The 18675-nt window shown below is 39.9% G+C and overlaps 1 protein-coding gene across 1 annotated transcript in view; it reads left to right on the forward strand.

Annotated features, from left to right (window-relative positions):
• CCDC184 (coiled-coil domain containing 184) overlaps positions 1–8252 on the forward strand; it is a 34409-nt gene extending 26157 nt beyond the window's left edge. Inside the window, exon 2 of the mRNA XM_043968157.1 lies at positions 7794–8252. Coding sequence (XP_043824092.1) covers positions 7794–7797 — 4 coding nt within the window. The 3' untranslated portion in view covers positions 7798–8252. The remainder of the gene's footprint in view (positions 1–7793) is intronic.
• Positions 8253–18675: the final 10423 nt, after the last annotated feature.

Below are 18675 nucleotides of genomic sequence, written 5' to 3' on the forward strand. Positions count from 1 at the left end.
TATAAAGCTGTGCATACCCTTTGACCCAGCAATACCACTCTTGGGTCTTTTTCCCAAAGAGATCATAAAAAAGGGAAAAGGATCCACATGTACAAAAATATTTATAGCTGCTCTTTTTGTGGTGGAAAGGAATTGGAAATTGAGGGGATGTCCATCAATTGGGGAATGGCTGAACAAGTTATGGTATATGAATGTAATGGAATTCTATTGTGCTGTAAGAAATGATGACCAGGTGGAGTTCAGAGAAACCTGGAAGGACTTGCATGAACTGATGATGAGTGAGATGAGCAGAACCAGAAGAATATTATACACAGTATCATCAACACTATGTGTGGACCAACTGTGATAGATTAGATTCTTCTCACCTATCCAATGGAACAAGAATGTTCCAAAGGACTCATGATGAAAAGGCTCTTCAAATCCATGGGGGGAAAAAGGAACTGTGGGATATGGATGCTGATTGACCATACTATTTCTTTTGTTTTTGATGCTATTGGTTTTCTGATTTCAGGTTTTTCCTTTGTGCTATGATCCTTCTCATATAACATGACTAATGCAGAAAAAAAAAAAAGAAAGCATAGGTACAAATGGATTTTGCCTTAGAATGATAGGAAGTATCTATCTAAAACCATTAGTAACATAATCTGTAATGAGGATAAGCTAGAAGCCTTCCCAAGAAGATCAGGAGTGAAACAAAGATTCCCATATTATTCAATATTATTGAATATTATACAAGAAATTCTAGCAATAACAATAAAGGAAGAAAAAGAAATTGAAGGAATCAGAATGAACAATGAGGTAATAAAACTTTCTTTTTGCAGATGATATGGTGGTATACTTGAAAAATTTTAGTGGGTCAACTAAAAAACTAACTGAAACAATGAGTAATTTTAGTAAAACAGCATGATATAAAATAAACACAAAGAAATCATAAGCATTTGTATATATCACCAACAAAACTCTGCAAGAGGAGAAAGTAAGAGATATTTAATTTAAAATAGCCACAGACAATATAAAATACCTAGAAGTATACCTGTTAAGACAAACCCAGAAACTATATACCCATAATTATAAAACAGTTTTTATACGAATGGTCAGATTTAAATAATTAGAAAGGTGTTCATTGTTCATGGGTAGGATGAGCCAATATTTTTTAAAAATCTCAATTCTACCTAAACTAGTCTACTTATTCATTGCCAGCCCAATTAATTTACAAAAAAATCTTTTATTGAGCTTGAAAAAAATAACAAAATTCATTTGGAAGAACAAATGGTCAAAAAATATCAAAGGAAATAATTTTTTAAGTGAAAAAAAGTAAAGGAAGGAGGTCTAGAAGCAGCAGATTTTATCAAAACAATCTAGTTCTGGCTAAGAAATAGAAAGGTGAATCCATGGAATAGAATAGATATATAATACACAGTGGTAAATTATCATAGTAACCTTGTGTTTGATAAATGTAAAGATGATAAGAATTCACAAGTTGGTAAAAAAAATTGTTGGTAAAACTGGAAAGCAGTCTGGCAGAATCTAGTCATAGATCAATATCTTACACCATTTACCAAGATAAGGACAAAATGGACATATGACCCAGACATAAAGGGAGATATTAGAAGTAAATTAAGAGAACATGGAATATATTATTTTTTAGACTTATAGATAAAATAATTTATAAGTAAAGAAGAGATAGAGAGCATTGTGAAATGTAAAATGGATAATTTTGATTATAATAAATGAAAAAGGCAATGTACAACTAAAGCCAATGTAGCTAAGATTAGAAGGAAAGCAGAAAATTGGAGGGGAGGGGAGAAATTCTATATAGAGTTTCTCAGATAAAGGCCTCATATCTCAAATACGTAGGGAACTGAGTTAGCTTTATAAGAATTTTAGTCATTCCCCAGTTGATAAAGGTCAAATAATGGGCAGTTTTTGGAAGAAGAAATCAAAATTATACAGTCATATGCTCTAAATAGTTATTGATTAGAGACATGCAAATTAAAACATCTTTGAGATACTGTCTCACAACTATCAAATTGGCTAAAATAATAGAAGGGGAAAGCTACAAATGTTGGAAGGGACGTGGAAAAATTGGGACACTAATACACTGTTGGTGAAATTGTGAACTGATCCAACCACTTTGGAGAGCAATCTAGAATTATGCCCAAAATTATAAAACTGTATATACCTTTGGGGGCAACTAGGTGGTGCAGTGGGTAAAGCACTGGCCCTGGATTCAGGAGGACCTGAGTTCAAATTTGGCCTGAGACATTTGAAACTTACTAGCTGTGTGAGCCTGGGCAAGTCACTTAACCCTCATTGCCCTGCCACCCCCCCCCCCCGCCCAAACCCACAAAACTCTCTCTCTCTCTCTTTATATATGTATATATATATATATACATATATATATATGTTCTATATGTATACCTTTTTTTCCAGTTTTTAAAAATAATCTTTTTTTTTCTTTTTGCAGGGCATTGGGGGTTAAGTGACTTGCCCAGGGTCACACAGCTAGTAAGTGTTAAGTGTCTGAGGCCGGATTTGAACTCAGATACTCCTGAATCCAGGACCGGTGCTTTATCCATATATAATATATATATATATATATATATATATATATATATATATATATATATATATATATATATATATACACACACACACACACACATATATATATATACCTTTTAATAGTCTATATGTTCTAAAATGTTTATTTCAGCTCTTTTTGTGGTGGCAAAGAACTGGAAATTGAGGGGATGTCCACCAATTGGGGAATGGCTAAATAAGTTGTGGTATATGATTGTGATGACATACTACTTTGCTGTAAGAAATGATGAGCATGTTGATTTTAGAAAAACATGGAGGGGTGGGCAGCTAGGTGGTGCAGTGGAAAAAGCACCGGCCCTGGATTTAGGAGTACCTGAGTTCAAATCCAGCCTCAGACACTTGACATTACTAGCTGTGTGACCCTGGGCAAGTCACTTAACCCCCATTGCCCTGTGCAAAAAAAGAAAAGAAAAAAGAAAAACATGGAAAGACACACAAACTGATGCAAAATGAAGTGAGGAGAAGCAGAAAAACATTGTATACAGTAACAGCAATATTGTACGATGATCAATTATGAATGACTTAGCTTTTCTTAGCAATACAATGAATCAAGAAAATCCCAAAGGACTCATGGCGAAAAATGCTATCCACCTTCAGAAAAAGAAATGATGGTATCTGACTACAGACTGAAGCAGAGTTTTCTCTCTCTCTCTCTCTCTCTCTCTCTCTCTCTCTCTCTCTCTCTCTCTCTCTCTCTCTCTCCTTCCCTTCCTCTTCCCTTTGCCTTCTGGGATATCATATTCCAAGTTTTTCACTCATATAAAGTGGTGGCTGCTAAGTCATGTATGATCCTGACTAAGTACTTGAATTCTTTCTTTCTTTCTGGCTGCTTGCAGTATCATGATACTCTTGGGACCTTTTTTTGTGTTGTTTTATATTAGGAAGTGACCAATGGAGTCTTTCTATTTCCACTTTGCCCTCTGGTTCTAAAGGAATATGGGCAGCTTTCTTTTTAAATTTCTTGAAATACTGTGCCTAGGATATATTTTTTTGATAATGACGTTCAGGTAGTCCAAATGAATCATACATTTTTTCTCCTCAAACTGTTTTCCAGGTTAGTTGTTTTTGCTATGAGACAACTTAAAATGTATTCTTTTTTAGGCTTTTGACTTTGGGTTGGCTTTTTGTTTTGTTTTGTTTTAGTGAGGCAATTGGGGTTAAGTGACTTGCCTAGGGTCATACAGCTAGTAAGTGTTAAGTGTCTGAGGCCAGATTTGAACTCAGGTACTCCTGAATCCAGGGCCAGTGCTCTATCCACTGTGCCACCTAGCTGCCCCGACTTTGTTTTAATATTTCTTGTTGCCCTATAGAGTAACTGGTTTTTATTTGACCCCTTCTAATTTTCAGGGAGGTTTTATACTTCTTGTGCCAAGTTAACTCCTTTTCCAAATCTTTCTTCCATAGCTCCTATTTCTTTTCCAATTTTTTCCATGTGATTTTATTTCATTGACAAAAACATCTTAGACTCTTAAAAAAAATCTCTTGCTATATCTCTTCCAGGAATTATACTTGAGTTTATGACCAAGCTATATTTTTCTCTGAGCCACTGCTTATACATGTTTTAGTTGTTCCTCTTCTTCCCTGCCACCATAACAGCTCATTATGGCAGGGTTATTTTATTGTTGTTTGTCCATCCTTTCTAACTGACTTCAGATTTAATATCAAGGCTGGGTTCTACCACACTTTTGGAAGAAAGGGTTGGACTGGCCCTGTGGACCTGCAAGCTGTCAGTGTTCCTAAAGTGGTCTGATCCAGGGAAAAATCTGATTTGCTATCCCTCTGGTCTGAATTTGGCAAATTCCTGACCTGGGTTTGGGTCTGTGTAAAAGTAGACCACTCCTGGATTCAGTTCTAATCATTCAGCTAGAAAGCCCTATTGTCTTAGAGTGGCAGAATTGTAGGTACCCATTTGATCTGAGATTCCTGCCTTGGTTCATGCTGGGCTAGATGCTCTACATCTGAATCTAAGCCACACCACTGCTGCTACTTCTGCTGCCTTCCAAACTTCCTCCTTTCTCCACACACAGCCCAGGGCCTCCCTAGCCAAGAATGTCACCCATTTGCAGGTCCCCTTCTCACTTCACCTTTCATCTGTGACCTAGAATTGAGTAGTTGATAACTAAGCTGCCAGTTGACACCTGTCTTCATTGCAGTGCCCCAGTTTAGATCTGGGGGGTGCCTTGAGGTGAACCTGGGACCTCCTTTTGTCCTGGTATATTGTTTCTCCCTGAGCACTGGCACACTCTACACAGCATGCTCTTGGCCTCACCTTATCTTTAGTGTCCCTAGACCTATCTGTCTATTTCCTTATGTTGATCTGGGCTGGACAAATGACATTTTTTCCAGATTTCTCCATCAGTATTTGACCTAGTGCATTTTAAAAATCTTTTTGAAGAAATTTTGCCTGTCAACTTTTTAATGTTTCTCTTGATTCTTGTGTTTATATTTCAAAGCCTTGACTAACCTCTGGTCAAGTCTTCTATTTCATAAAAGGTCTATTTTTTTCCTCCTGTAGCTCATTTTTGCTGAGTAAATTATTCTTGGCTGTAAGCCCATATCTTTTGCCTTCTGGAATATCATATTCCAAACTCCTTGCTTCTTTATGATGTGATCCTGCTAAATTATGTGTGATCCTAACTGTGACTCTTCGGTACTTGAATTCTTTCTTTCTAGATGCTTGCAGTATTTTTACTTTGACCTAGAAACTCTTGATCTTGGCTATAATGTTCCTGGGGGTAATTCTTTCCATTCCACTTTTCCCTTTAGTTTAAAGAGATCTGAGTACTATTCTTTTTATGCTTACTTGAATTATGATGTCTAGGCTCTTTTTTTTTCTTGGTCATAGATTGTAGGTAGCTCAGTGATCCTTACTTAAATTATTTATTTTCTAGGCTAGTTATTTGTTGTTGTTGTTTTTACCATGAGATACCTTTTATTTTCTATTTTTCAGTCTTTTGACTTTGGATATTTCTTATCTTATTGAGTTATTAACTTCTATTTGTTCTATTCTATTTTTCAGATAAATTCTTTGGGTAAGATTTTGTATGTCTTGTTCTAAGGTGTTCATTTTCTTTCATGGTTTTGATTTCTTTTCCCATTTTTCCCCTCTAGTACTCCTATTTCTCTTATAAAAAACATTTTAAGTCTTAAAAAAACCTTTTTATCTCTTTTAGGAATTCTAATTGAAATTGTGCCCAAGCTGTGTTTTTCTTAAAGACTTTGCTTATAGATATTTTAAGAGTGATTTTATTCTTTGGGGTTTATTTCTTGAATGTTTCTGTCACCATAATAGGTTTTTATGGTGGGATTTTGTTTTGCTTACTCATTCTTCTAATTTATTTCCTGACTTCAGGCAATGTTTGAACTATATTCTGCATACTTCTGAAGGGAAAGTTTAGATTGGTTCTGTTGCTACTTTCTTGGGGTACTGAGTGTTATATAGAATATTATATCAGGATGTCAGGGACAGTTCTAGCTGGGAACTCATAATCAATCCTTCAGTGTTCCCAAAGTGGTCTGATCCAAGACAATGCCTTCCTGGTCTGAGCTCTTCCAGTTCCTGCTGACTCTAGATCTGTGCAATACGCCTGTGGGCTTTCCCCTGATTAGAAATCCCAGCAGACTGCTGCTGGATTAAGCTAGAAAGCTCTGTATTTTCAGAATGACAGAATTGCAAACTCCTGTTTGGTTTTGGGATTCCTGACCCACTTATTCTGCATTTGATTCAAACTTGGCTGGAGGCTAGAACTGATTTCCTGCTTTGCTCCTGGAATCAGACACATAACTACTTTTTGTTTAGGAACTTATTCCTTAGTCCACAACCTATAGCCTATGACCACTCCTAATCCTGGAATGCCATCCCTGGCACAGCTCCCTTCCTTTGCCCACTCTGGATCTGTGATCTGGAGCTGGGTAGTGAACAACAGATCTGCCACATGACATATATTCCTGCATCCTCAACAAAGATCTTTCTGTTATAGACCTAGGACCTCTTCTTGACCTACCACAGCTTTGTTGCTCTTTGGTCAGAGCCTGTCCCCAGTGTCTGTAGACCTCTCTGTCTGTCTCTCTATTCTGACTGGCTGGAAATAAGACTCAGTGTAATTTTATCTTGGATTTCCTGGTCAAGACTTGGTCTGATGTGTTTTCTTTGTTTGGTTGGTTTTTTTGGGGGGGGGGGGAGGCAATTGGGGTTAAGTGACTTGCCCAGGGTCACACAGCTAGTGTCAAGTATCTGAGGCTGGATTTGAACTCAGGTCTTCCTGAATCCAGGGGTGGTACTTTATCCACTGTGCCACCTAGCTGCCCGTATCTGATGTGTTTTCAAGATCTTTGTGGAATGGCACTGGGGAGTTCAGCTATACTTCTCCCTGCTATTCCTCCATCTTGGCTCTCTCTCTCTGGCCTGTGCTTTTCCAGAGTGAAAGGAGTGGGAAACCATGGCCAGAGCTTCAAGATGATCTGCCATTAACCAGGCCTTCTGGAGATGGGCCTGGCCTGCAAAATCATGCAACCTTCTTTTTTTTTTTTTGGTGGGGCAATGAGGGTTAAGGGACTTGTCCAGGGTCACACAGCTAGTTAGTGTCAAGTGTCTGAGGCCGGATTTGAACTCAGGTCCTCTTGAATCCAGGGCCGGTGCTTTATCCACTGTGCCACCTAGCTGCCCCCTCATGCAACCTTCTTACAGGGGAGATGTTTGGGGTTTTTTTGTTTTCTTCTCCCGTGGTTATACATGCTTCTCTATGCTTTATTCCTTGAAACAGGACGGGAAAAAGGGTTAAACTTTTTCATTATATAGCAGCAGCTATAGAAGGTTATACCTCATGGACCATATATGAGAATGGTCCTATAAGATCTATCCCAGGAATGTGTGCCAGAGCTTGCCTGGAATAGTCCAGGAATATGTGTGACAATGCTGAAGGGCACTGAACTTAAAATCCCCTTACCGGCTGTTGAACTTCATGAATCTTGAAAGGTGGGTGACTTGCCTTCTGATCTCTCTTCTCTTCTTTGCAGATTATGTCACAACTATCCGAGTCTCTCTGTCTCTAGGGGTTGGGGTAGGGCTGATGTCCTTTCCCACCCCTGGCCATGTGGAGCTAATGTTCCAATCTTGTCTATGTGAGCCTAAGACTGGATCTCAGAACCGTAGCCAACTCTTTAATTTGATGTTTCTTTCCTGAATATAGGTGACTGAACAGTGATCCTGTGATGCATAGTTCCAGCTTTGGAGGCCCACTTTTTGAGTTCAGGAGATACAGAGATCCTGCATATCCCATCGGCACGGGAACTGATTTCTCTACATCCACTACAACCTTTCTTATAGGAAAAGATGACCATTGGCCAAAATGATGGAGCTGATACTCAGCCTAGCTTGCCAGAAGACATGGAGGGAATTGTTTGGACAGTGAAGAACAGAGGTGAAACATAAAATGTCTGTTCAGCCATCCCTACTTCATGTTTAGATATTTGAACTTCAAACCTCAGGAGAGTATAATGGTAGTTATATTACTGCTTCTATGGGTTGTTTTAAGTTTTGCTCGTTTGAGAACAGCATTCATGTATTCAACTTGTGAGAGAGCCTTTTGTGGTTAGCATTTCTTTTTGTGGAGGAAATAAATAGTTGTTATATACTGGTCAACATTGTACATTGAATATCTTTTTATTTTCCCTGCCTTAGACATAAGCCAAAACCTAGACTTTAAAGAACTCTCCCTTGGGCTGTGATCCAGGGGATATAATAAGCCAAGGAGTGCAAAAAAAAAAAAAAAAAAAAAAGAACCTGACCCTTCTCTTAAGTGGTCAGGATCCCACACTGCTGAATAGGGTCTACATGCATAGATACAGAGCTGAAAGGGACAAACAAGGAGAGGGGAATGGTGATGGTCCTAGCTTCTCTGGGCCTGACAACAGCTATTATCTTACAACTATAATTGTCCTAAATATGGCAAATTCCAGCCTTCCAGCTTCCCCAGTGACTTATAACACACAGATGGCTATGCCTAGCATATCATTATTGTTGGGTCAATAGCAATGACTTTGAACTTCAAAACTTTGCTCCCTGGAGAGTCCTAATAATAAACCCATTCTCCGAATAAGCATCTGAGTCACAGTAGTATTTCTGCCAAGTCAGAACCACTAAACAATCATCTTTCATTGCTCTAGTCCCTGTGGAAAAGCATACCCTCAATTGTGCACAAAGAGAGAAAGTTAAAGTCGAGACCAACCCGGCCTCATTAATTAGCTTTTGGGGCTTGGCAGTCTCTGGAGACTCCACACTTTAGAAGTCTCCACAGGCAGCTTTGCATCAGACCAATTATGCCCAGCCATAGTTTCACTTTTGTTGCAAATGAGTCTTGGGAGGTTAGTTAGGAAGGGATTCCTTAGGGAAACTCTCCCAGCAACAGTCCAGAGGAGGATCAGGAGCAATTGGGACCTAGAAAACGAATGAGCAAAACAGAGCTGAGACAGGTCAGGAGCCCAGAAACCTCTCCTACTTCATTAGTATTCAAAGTAATTTGTCTCAGTACCAGAGTCAATCTGATCTGCAGCATTATTTAAGGGGCAACATCTCCACAGGCTAAATAGCTGCTATTTTCAGACCTGCATATTCCACCAATGGGATCTTCTCTGGATTTGACTAGTTATTGTCAACAGAAAGCCTCTGTTAAAATGCACAAAGGTCTTTTCAATCCATCTTGCTTGCCATTGCAAGATTAATTGTCCCTAAGACAACACTCTCACTCAGGAACTTATTCTACAATTCAAGAATCCAATCAATAGGCAATGTCTCCAACACTTCCAGGGAAATCAAACCCAAACTTCTTATCCTAGTGTTCAAACATCCAAGGCTCTTTCTAAAGTGACTCCATCTCACCATATAGCCCAGGACAATCCAATATGAGCCATTGACTCTAGTCAAGCAAGTCTACTTATTACATCCCCAACATTCTCACCATGTTTATTTCTGTCCCCACACCTTCACTTATATTAGTCTTCTAAGCAGTAATGGTAAAAATCCTTCCCTCCACTCTTCTAAATCCTGCCTGTCTTTTAAGGCCCATCACAAATCCAGACTCATACAGGAAGCCTTCCTCTCCTCCAGCTCTCTATGATCACTGCCTTCTTTAAATTCATTTAGAATTAACATCACATAAAAACACTTGATCACACAGTGTGGTGTGTTTTTAAAAGTCACTATTTCACATTTATCTTCTTTCCTAAACCACGCTGGCAGAGAACATGTTTTATATTTCTGTTGTGTCTCCACAATTCTTGGGGAAAGAACACTGGATTTGGGTTCAGGAAATCCAGGTTTTGAAAGCAAATTAGAGTGACAAAGAGCAAAATCATTTAACCTCTCGGAGTCTCAAATTTTTCTGCCTATAAAGTTGGAATAATAATAATTGTACTATCAATCTCACAAGGTTATTTTAAGGAGAGTGCTTTATAAATAGTGTTCCTTCTATCAGTCTCCTGGCTTGACCCAGCCCCCTTGCCAGGGAAGGAGACATACACGATCCCATCCTGCTCCCTTCACAAGTAATCTGATTGGGTTTGCCCACTGGACACCATTCCATAGCACCCCCCCCCCACTCTACCCTGAGGCCAAATCTCTAGGGATATTGATAATCTACAGGAACTCATTCCTCAATAATTAACATAATCCTCTCCTGTCATGCCCTTTGTATCCTAGTGATTCTGACTGAACCTTTCAGAAGCCCATTCTCCAACCCCCAATGCTTTCTCACTTGTTCCCATCCCTCTCAACTCAACTCAACTCTCCTAATCTCCTACTCTAAAGCTTCATGCCCCTTCCACTGTGCTCTCTGGAATGCTTGATCCATAGGTAACAAACTTGCTTTTATCTGAAATCTTTTCCTTTCCTACTCCTTCCACCTTCTGGCTCTCATCAGTTCTGATGAATTTGATTATCATCTTTATGCCGACAATTCTCACATCTACTTATCTAGCTCTCACCTCTTTGCTTACTTCCAGTCTCACATCTCTAATTGCCTACTGAATATCTCAAAGTAGAAGTCCTATCAACATCTTAAATGCAACATGTCCAAAACTAAAAGCATTCTCTTTCCCCCCAAGCCCTTCCCTTCTTCCTATCTTTTCTTTTATTATAGAAGACAGATGGTGGTAGGAATAGAAAGCTGAGACCTGATGGTCACCTAGGCTTTTGACCTTGGTGTTATCCTTGACTCCTCACTTTCACTACCCATATCCAATCTATTGCCAAGGCCTGTCAATTTTACCTTTGTAATGTCTCTCATATATACCCTCCTCTCTTCTCTGACACTTCTACTACCCTAGTGTAGGCCCTGATCACCTCTTGCCTGGACCATTGAAATAAACTTTTGGGGTCTTTCTCCCTCCTTCCCATCTCTCCCTACTTCAGTTCATCCTCCACTCATCTTTCAAATTGATCTTCCTAAAGGACAGGTCTGTTCATGTCATTCCTCTAATCAAAAAACTCTAGTGGCTCCCTTCAAGATCAAATTTAAATTTCTCTATTTGCCTTTTAAATCCTGTTATAACCTGGTATCTTCCCACCTTCCTGGTGTTTTTACACTTTGCCTCTCCCCTCCTGCCCCCAAGATCCAGCAACATGGTCCTCCTTGCTGTTCCACAAATTAGACACTCTATATCTCAGCTCCAGGCATTTTTACTGGCTGTGCCTAGAATTCTCTTCTTCCTCATTTCAGAGTAATGGTTACTCTGGCTTCTTACAAGCCCCAGCTAAGATTTTATCTTCTGTATTGTTATACCCCCTGACAACACAGCCTTTCTTGATCTTTCTTAATATTATTAAAATCTATTGATTAAGGGGCAGCTAGGTGGCACAGTGGATAGAGCACCGGCCCTGAAGTCAGGAGTACCTGAGTTCAAATCCAGCCTCAGACACTTAACACTTACTAGCTGTGTGACCCTGGGCAAGTCACTTAACCCCAATTGCCTCACTAAAAAAAAAAAATAAATAAATAAATCTATTGATTATCTCCAATTTATGAAATATATACATAATACATGTAGTTAGTGAATTTGTTTATTTGAAATAGTCATTTGCATGTTGTCTCTGCCATTAGATTGTAAGCTCCTGGAGCGCAATGACTTAGGTCTTTTGCACATAGTGGACACTTAATGAATGCTTGTTGACTTGTTGCCTTATAAACTTTAATGAATTATAGAAATGTGATAGATAATTATTAGTCTGGTTAAGAATAGAAGCCTTCAGGGGGCAGCTAGGTGGTGCAGTGGATAAAGCACCAGCCCTGGATTCAGGAAGACCTGAGTTCAAATATGGCCTCAGACACTTGACACTTAATAGCTGTGTGACCCTGGGCAAGTCACTTAACCCTCATTGCCATGCAAATAATAATAATAATAATAATAATAATAACAATAATAAATAAATGAAAAATTTACCAAAAAAAGAGAATAGAACCCTTCTAAGGGGCAGCTAGGTGGCACAGTGGATAAAGCACCAGTCCTGGATTCAGGAAGACCTGAGTTCAAATCTGGCCTCGGACACTTGCTACTTACTAGCTGTGTGATCCTGGGCAAGTCACTTGACCCTCACTGCCCTGCAAAAAGGAAAAAAAGAATAGAGCCCTTCTAAGGGCTAGTCCCTCAACTTGAATTCATACTTTTGAATTGAGTCCCTTGGAGGGTAACCAAGGTTCAGAATTATTCTGTATATCCTAAACACACATCTGAACTTACTCCTAAAATTATATAGCTCACTACCCCCATTCATATGTTTATCTTTATAGTCAATTAATAGACACAATTCATGGGGTGGCTAGGTGGTGAAGTGGAGAGAGTACTGGGACTGAAATCAGGAAATCTCATCTTCCTGAGTTCAAATTTGGCCTCAGACACTAGCTGTGTGACCCTGGGCAAAGCACTTGACCTTGTTTGCTTCAGTGTCCTTATCTGTAAAATGAGCTGGAGAAGGAAATGGAAAACTACTCCAGTATCTTTGTCAAAAATTCCTCAAATGGAAGACAAAGAGCCAGACACAACTGAAACAGCTGGACAACAAAACAAAAGACACAATTAGCTCACAGCAAAGGCATTTAACAAAATGGCATGGTAAGAACACTTAGATACACACAACATTATCCTCATAAACCTGGGCGTACTACCTCAGTACACAAAATAGTGGAAGGCTGGTCACTCCCCTGTAAAAATCCACTGAGTCGGCAGCATTTACTGTTCAGCGTCCAATAAGTAAACTGCTTCATCATTTCAGAGTGCAAGACTCTTCAGCGTTCAGAGTTTCCAGAATAGCCCTGGGATGGCCTTTGAGGACTAGTCTCATACATGCTCCACGCAACATAACCTCTGCTATATAATGAAACAATCCAACGCCTTTTTTCTCTCTATTTCAAGGAGTGAGGCATAGAGAAACTTGTATACCTAAAGAAACTCTTCTGTAAGAGGGTTATATGACTTTCTCTTTTTTTTTTGGTGGAGCAATGAGGGTTAAGTGACTTACCCAAAGTCACACACCTAGTAAGTGTTAAGTATATGAGGCTAGATTTGAACTCAGGTCCTCCTGAATTCAGGGCCAGTGCTTTATCCACTGCGCCACCTAGCTGCCCCTATATGGCTTTCCATGAGCAGACCAGGTACATCACGGGGCAGAGTATCTAGAGGCACTATCCATGGCTTCATTCTGGAAAAGGGCAGGCCACTCCTCATACTTATGAGCAAAATCTTCATTTGCTTTCTGGGATAGCCTTACCTGTGATTTAGTCTGATGTCTGGTGATTTTTGTGAGTTCATTCTCTCACAGGGTAGCCAGAATTCAAAAGTACTCTGGGGGTTCTTAAGCTGTTTCCTCCTGGGAACCCTTCCAGAGCTGGCAGGCTTAGCTTTTTAAAGCACATCAAGGGGCATGTCCAATATGCAGCTAATCAATGGCTTGCTGCCCTTCCAACTCCATCAAGGATGTGTCTTCACATTTTATATAGGGACAAGGGGCATAGATGTGTCTTTGCACTTCATTTAACACATTTATATATTGTTACTTGTGTTTTCTGTCCCTCACTTATTGTGATTACACCAATTGGTGGGGGGAGAGAGGGAACCAACTCTCCTCCACTACATAATCATAAAATACTGAGCACATAGTGGCTGCTAAGCTACCACTAGTTGGCTAGTTTTTCCCAAGGGAATGAAGATGGATGAATTGACTTGTCCAGAGGACTCTTCCATGCTTGGCATACTGGACAGCCTATGTGCATATGCTACAGCAATTGAGTGCAAGCTAAAACCAGAGAATCACTAATAATCCAGTTTGACTCAAATATAGAGTGCATTAAGGAGAGTGGTATGAGAAAAGTTCTACCAAAGTAGAATGAAACTAGGTTGTGAAGGGCCCTAAATCTAAATGTTAGGCAAAGATGTTTGTATTTGTTCTCTCAAGGCATGGAGGGGACTTGTGTTCTAAAGACTTTTTTGTTTACCAGGTTTAGTTCTACACCTTAGGATAATCATTTCAGGTGGCTATGGAAAGGATAGATTAGAGTGAGGAGAGACAGGAACCACGAAGACCACTCTGGATGTTATTATAGTAGTCCAGTCCAGAGTTAATAAGAGCTTGAATTTGGGTGGTAGCACTGAGAAGTAGATGAACCATGAAGGTTTCAGCCATGTACCCCTAGGAGGCCAGGGTCTGTTTTCCAGAGCCCGTCCCCGAAAGACTCAACTTTCTTCCTTTTTCAAATTCTGTAGCCCCTAGTAGACTTAAAATAAAATGCTAGAATTCCTCTGACCCCTCCCCCACACCCTCCCTGTTTTCTCATGATGATTTCTTACTCTAGTCCCTTGCCCAGGGGAGTGGTTTTCTAGGCTCCCTCATCCAGCTTTAAAAAATTACAACACTTGGGGCAGCTAAGTGGCGCAGTGGATAGAGCACCGGCCCTGGATTTAGGAGGACCTGAGTTCAAATCCAGCCTCAGACACTTAACACTTCCTAGCTGTGTGACCCTAGGCAAGTCACTTAACCCCAATTGCCCCACCCCACACACACACACACACACACACACAAATTACAACACTTATCACATATAATTACTAATGGCCAATTCCCTCCACTAATAAAAGCAAGGTCATAATAATATTAACTCCAATATCAATGGAGAAAATTGGAAGTGGAATCTAGAGCTAAGGACTTATAAATTATCTTAATTACATACTCAGAAAGAGAAGGATAGTGCTTAGATCCAAGCAGTTCTAACTCAGAAGAGTTCCTTTTTCTCCAAACCTCTCCAGCCACTCTTCCCTTGATTCACAATGCAACATACTTGTTAGGCGATTACTAAATGCTTAGTGAACGAATCATGAGTTTGATTACAGAATATTTTTCATTTTCTTCTTTATTTTGTTTTTTTGCTCTCTGCACAATTTCCTACTCAGCTTATTGTTTTACTCCTAGAAATTTGGACTTTCATCCCACAGTACAGGAGTGGTTTAAATATAGCAACAGGAATATCCTATCAGAAGGCCTCAGGAAGTATATTTTGCAGTTGTTGTTGTTCAGGGTTTTTTTTAGACTTCTCTGACTCTTTGTGACCCCATTTGTGGTTTTCTTAGTAAAGATACTGGCATTGTTTGCCATTTCCTTCTCTAGTTCATTCTACAGATGAGGAAACTGTATATAGTAAGCTCCTATTTAGAAAGTTTCTACCAACCTAACTCTGAGGCAGCTTCAGTTTACTGATTTGAAGATAAGGCTAGGGTGGCTTAACCAACTTAAAAAAAAGAAAAGCAATTGTTGCACGTGTGGCATTTTTCCAGTACTTGGTCTCTAAAGGAATTAACCCCAGATTCAAATCACTCTGTGGATCCATAAGCACTCAACCAGTCAGCCAAAGGATACATTTGAATAAACATATTTAATCGTAGCCCAGACTTCCAAATCACACTCACACTGAATCAAAATGGGTCTTTAGAATGCAGCTATTCCATCTCCCCCTCGGGATTCTACGGATACCCCTAAGTGGTTGGGGGTGTCTTTCGAGTGCTATATAAATCACAAGTCCCTCACTTGCGTGTTCCCCTCCATGATTATTGTTTGATAATAGTTAGCCAGACTTAATTAGCTTTTATTAGGATGTTATGTTCAGAATAGTGGGCATAAAACATCACCCCAAAAGTCTTGACACACTTCCCCACAGGTACACATGGGGTTCAGGGAAGGTGGGTAGCACATGTGGCAAAGGATTACCTCACAGTTCCCGGAACTCTTTTTGCTGGAGTCACTGCCTTTCTGCAGGGCTTTCTGTAAAATCTTGAATCTGCATCCTCATTTTTTCACCTGGCTGCAGTACTTTGGGACTTCTCTAGACTTTTCCACCATGCTCCAGGAAGCTCATTATGGAGAAAACCTCATCATCCTGTAGGATTTTATCAGGCTTGGTACTTTACCTCATCCTGATTGGAGGATAAAGCCATGAACTCCAAAACCTCCGTTTAAGGAGTGAGCTCAGCTCAGAACGCGTCATTTCTGGCTATACTACTTTGAGACTTGTCTCCTGCCTCCCACCCCCACCCCTTTTCCTGCTTTTCAGCAACTTTTGTATATTGTCTTCTCCCATTAGATTGTAAGCTCCTTGAGGGCAGGGCCTTTCTTCTTTGCATTTGTAGAGTTTAGCACAGTGCCTAGCACATCATAGGTGCTTAATAAATATTCATTGACTGCCCACATCCAGTATATCCTTTGGTTATAGTGAAGGCAATGTAATCAGGGGTTTGGGGAACTTTGCTAGGATGCCAAAGAAAAGACCTGAATATATGAATTTCATGAAGTCTTCCTTTAGTGAAGCAATAGAATAGACTCCAATAAAGAAAGGCTAATACCCTAGGCTCTGTTCCTATGCCATAATTGATTTTTTTTTTTTAGTGAGGCAATTGGGGTTAAGTGACTTGCCCAGGGTCACACAGCTAGTAAGTGTTAAGTGTCTGAGGCTGGATTTGAACTCAGGTACTTCTGACTCCAGGGCCGGTGCTCCATCCACTGCGCCACCTAGCTGCCCCCATAATTGATTTTTTCTCATGGATTTAGCTGGAATGATTGCGTTTCTTCTAGCTCAAATCTCTTGGGATTCTGAACTAGCTCCCTAGCCCCTCAGGGGGTTACCAAGTTTCTTAAGCCAGTGTGAACAAATTTCCTGGGCAAACTTACTCCAGTTGATCAAAGACTTTTTCACACTTAGTCTAAATCCTGCATTTAATTGATTATCGATTGAGACATATTTTCACTTGGCTAAAGTATGAGGTCATCGCACTTTAGTACTTTAAATGAGATGAGGTAATTTGATTGATTTACTCAATTAGCCTCACCCTTACATAATGAAATGAAACAGTAAGAAGACTTATAAAACAACATTATCCCTGGTTCACTAGCCATGAATGTGGATTTAGGCACACTATCCAGGAAACACACACAATTGCTGTGCAGAGCAGCCATGCCATGGGGATCATTCGTGACAGACATATGGAGAATATGTAATGAAGGGGCAATGCAATGTTGCCACTGCAGGACCCTTGATGTTCTCTGGAGATGTCATTACACTGTTCTCACTAGGCCTGCACCTCACTGGGGCATTATTCCCCTGGGCTTACTGAGCTTGCTTATCACTGCATGCAGAGTCTCCATGAGGTCTCCTTACTCTGCTAGGCTCTGCTAGGCTCATAATGATCATCTCTTTGTTGTCAATTCAACAATATCAACTTTAATGTAGGAGGGATGTGATGACAATAACCTGTAATTCATGCTACTTAACAGGCCAGATGTATACACCAAGTCTGGCACTGATATACTGTCTCCAGAAGCAGTGAGCCAATAGGTTGCCCAAGGAGAGATAAACTGGGATAGGTAGGAAATGGAGCAGATTAAAGCTTCCATCCCCATCAGCAGTGGGATCAAACTGTGACTAGCCACTACACTTCTAAAATGGACAAGACAGGGAGACCAAAACTCAAAACAAAAACAAAACCAAAACCAAAACCATACCAGTCTACAGAAAGGGTCTGTAACATTGTTTGGATCATGGAGTCTTTGGCAGTCTGGACCCCTTTTTAGAAGAATGTTTTTAAATGCATAAAATGAAGTACATGGGATTAAAAAGGAAACTAATTCTATACAATTGAAATACAATTATCAAAATATTTTTAAAACAAGTTCACAGACTCCAGGTTAAGAATCCCTACTAGGGTATAGTAGCTAAAGCTTCTCCTTGATAAGGGCTGAGTGACATCTCTTTTTTCATAGTCCCCAGTTAACAAAAGCCAAGCAGAATGCCCCTAGTACAAGATGAGGCTTTTTGCTTTTTAAGTCTTATGTCTGGTTGTTGTTGTTCATTGTTCAGTGTTTTAGTCATGTCCAACTCTTTGTAACCCCATGTGGGGTTTTCTTGGCAAAGATACTGGAGTGGTTTGCTATTTCCTTCTTCAGTTTATTTTACAGATAAGGAAACTGAGGCAAACAGAGTTAAGTGACTTGCCCAACGTCACACAATTAGTAAGTGTCTGAAGCTGGATTTCAACTCAGGAAGATGTCTTCCTGACTCCAGGCTCTTATATGGTATTTTTGGTTGGTTAATAGAGGCTGTTTGGTCTCAATCTGGTTTACCTGGGTTCACCTTAACTCATGGGGAACATCTACATTGAATACTGGCAGGTTTTAGCACTTTGTTTTTTGAAGCTGAGCATTGGATCTTCAAGGTCTTCTGTAGCATTTTGGAACAGAATGTTAGAGACCTGGAAACTTCAGGGCCTGGGATATCCTAATCTGGGTACTGTCATGTCAGGACTGGTCATTGCTTCCCCTACTCAATTACAAGGTCCATGCTATTGATTTCTGACCATCCTGGAACTTTCTCATGAAAGCTAGCTCTAGATACAAAGCATTGCCAGATAGCGGTGAGCCTTCTGTTTTATATGCCTGCTTAGGCACTGGTTTTTCTGGTGAATTCTTTTTCCTGTTGTCTGTGGATTTCCAGATGACCTATTTTTTACAGTTCTTAAGTGGATGAAGTAATTTACTGTAGT

The sequence above is a fragment of the Dromiciops gliroides genome, chromosome 5 (assembly GCF_019393635.1).
Source record: "Dromiciops gliroides isolate mDroGli1 chromosome 5, mDroGli1.pri, whole genome shotgun sequence".
In the NCBI taxonomy this organism is placed as follows: Eukaryota; Metazoa; Chordata; class Mammalia; order Microbiotheria; family Microbiotheriidae; genus Dromiciops; species Dromiciops gliroides.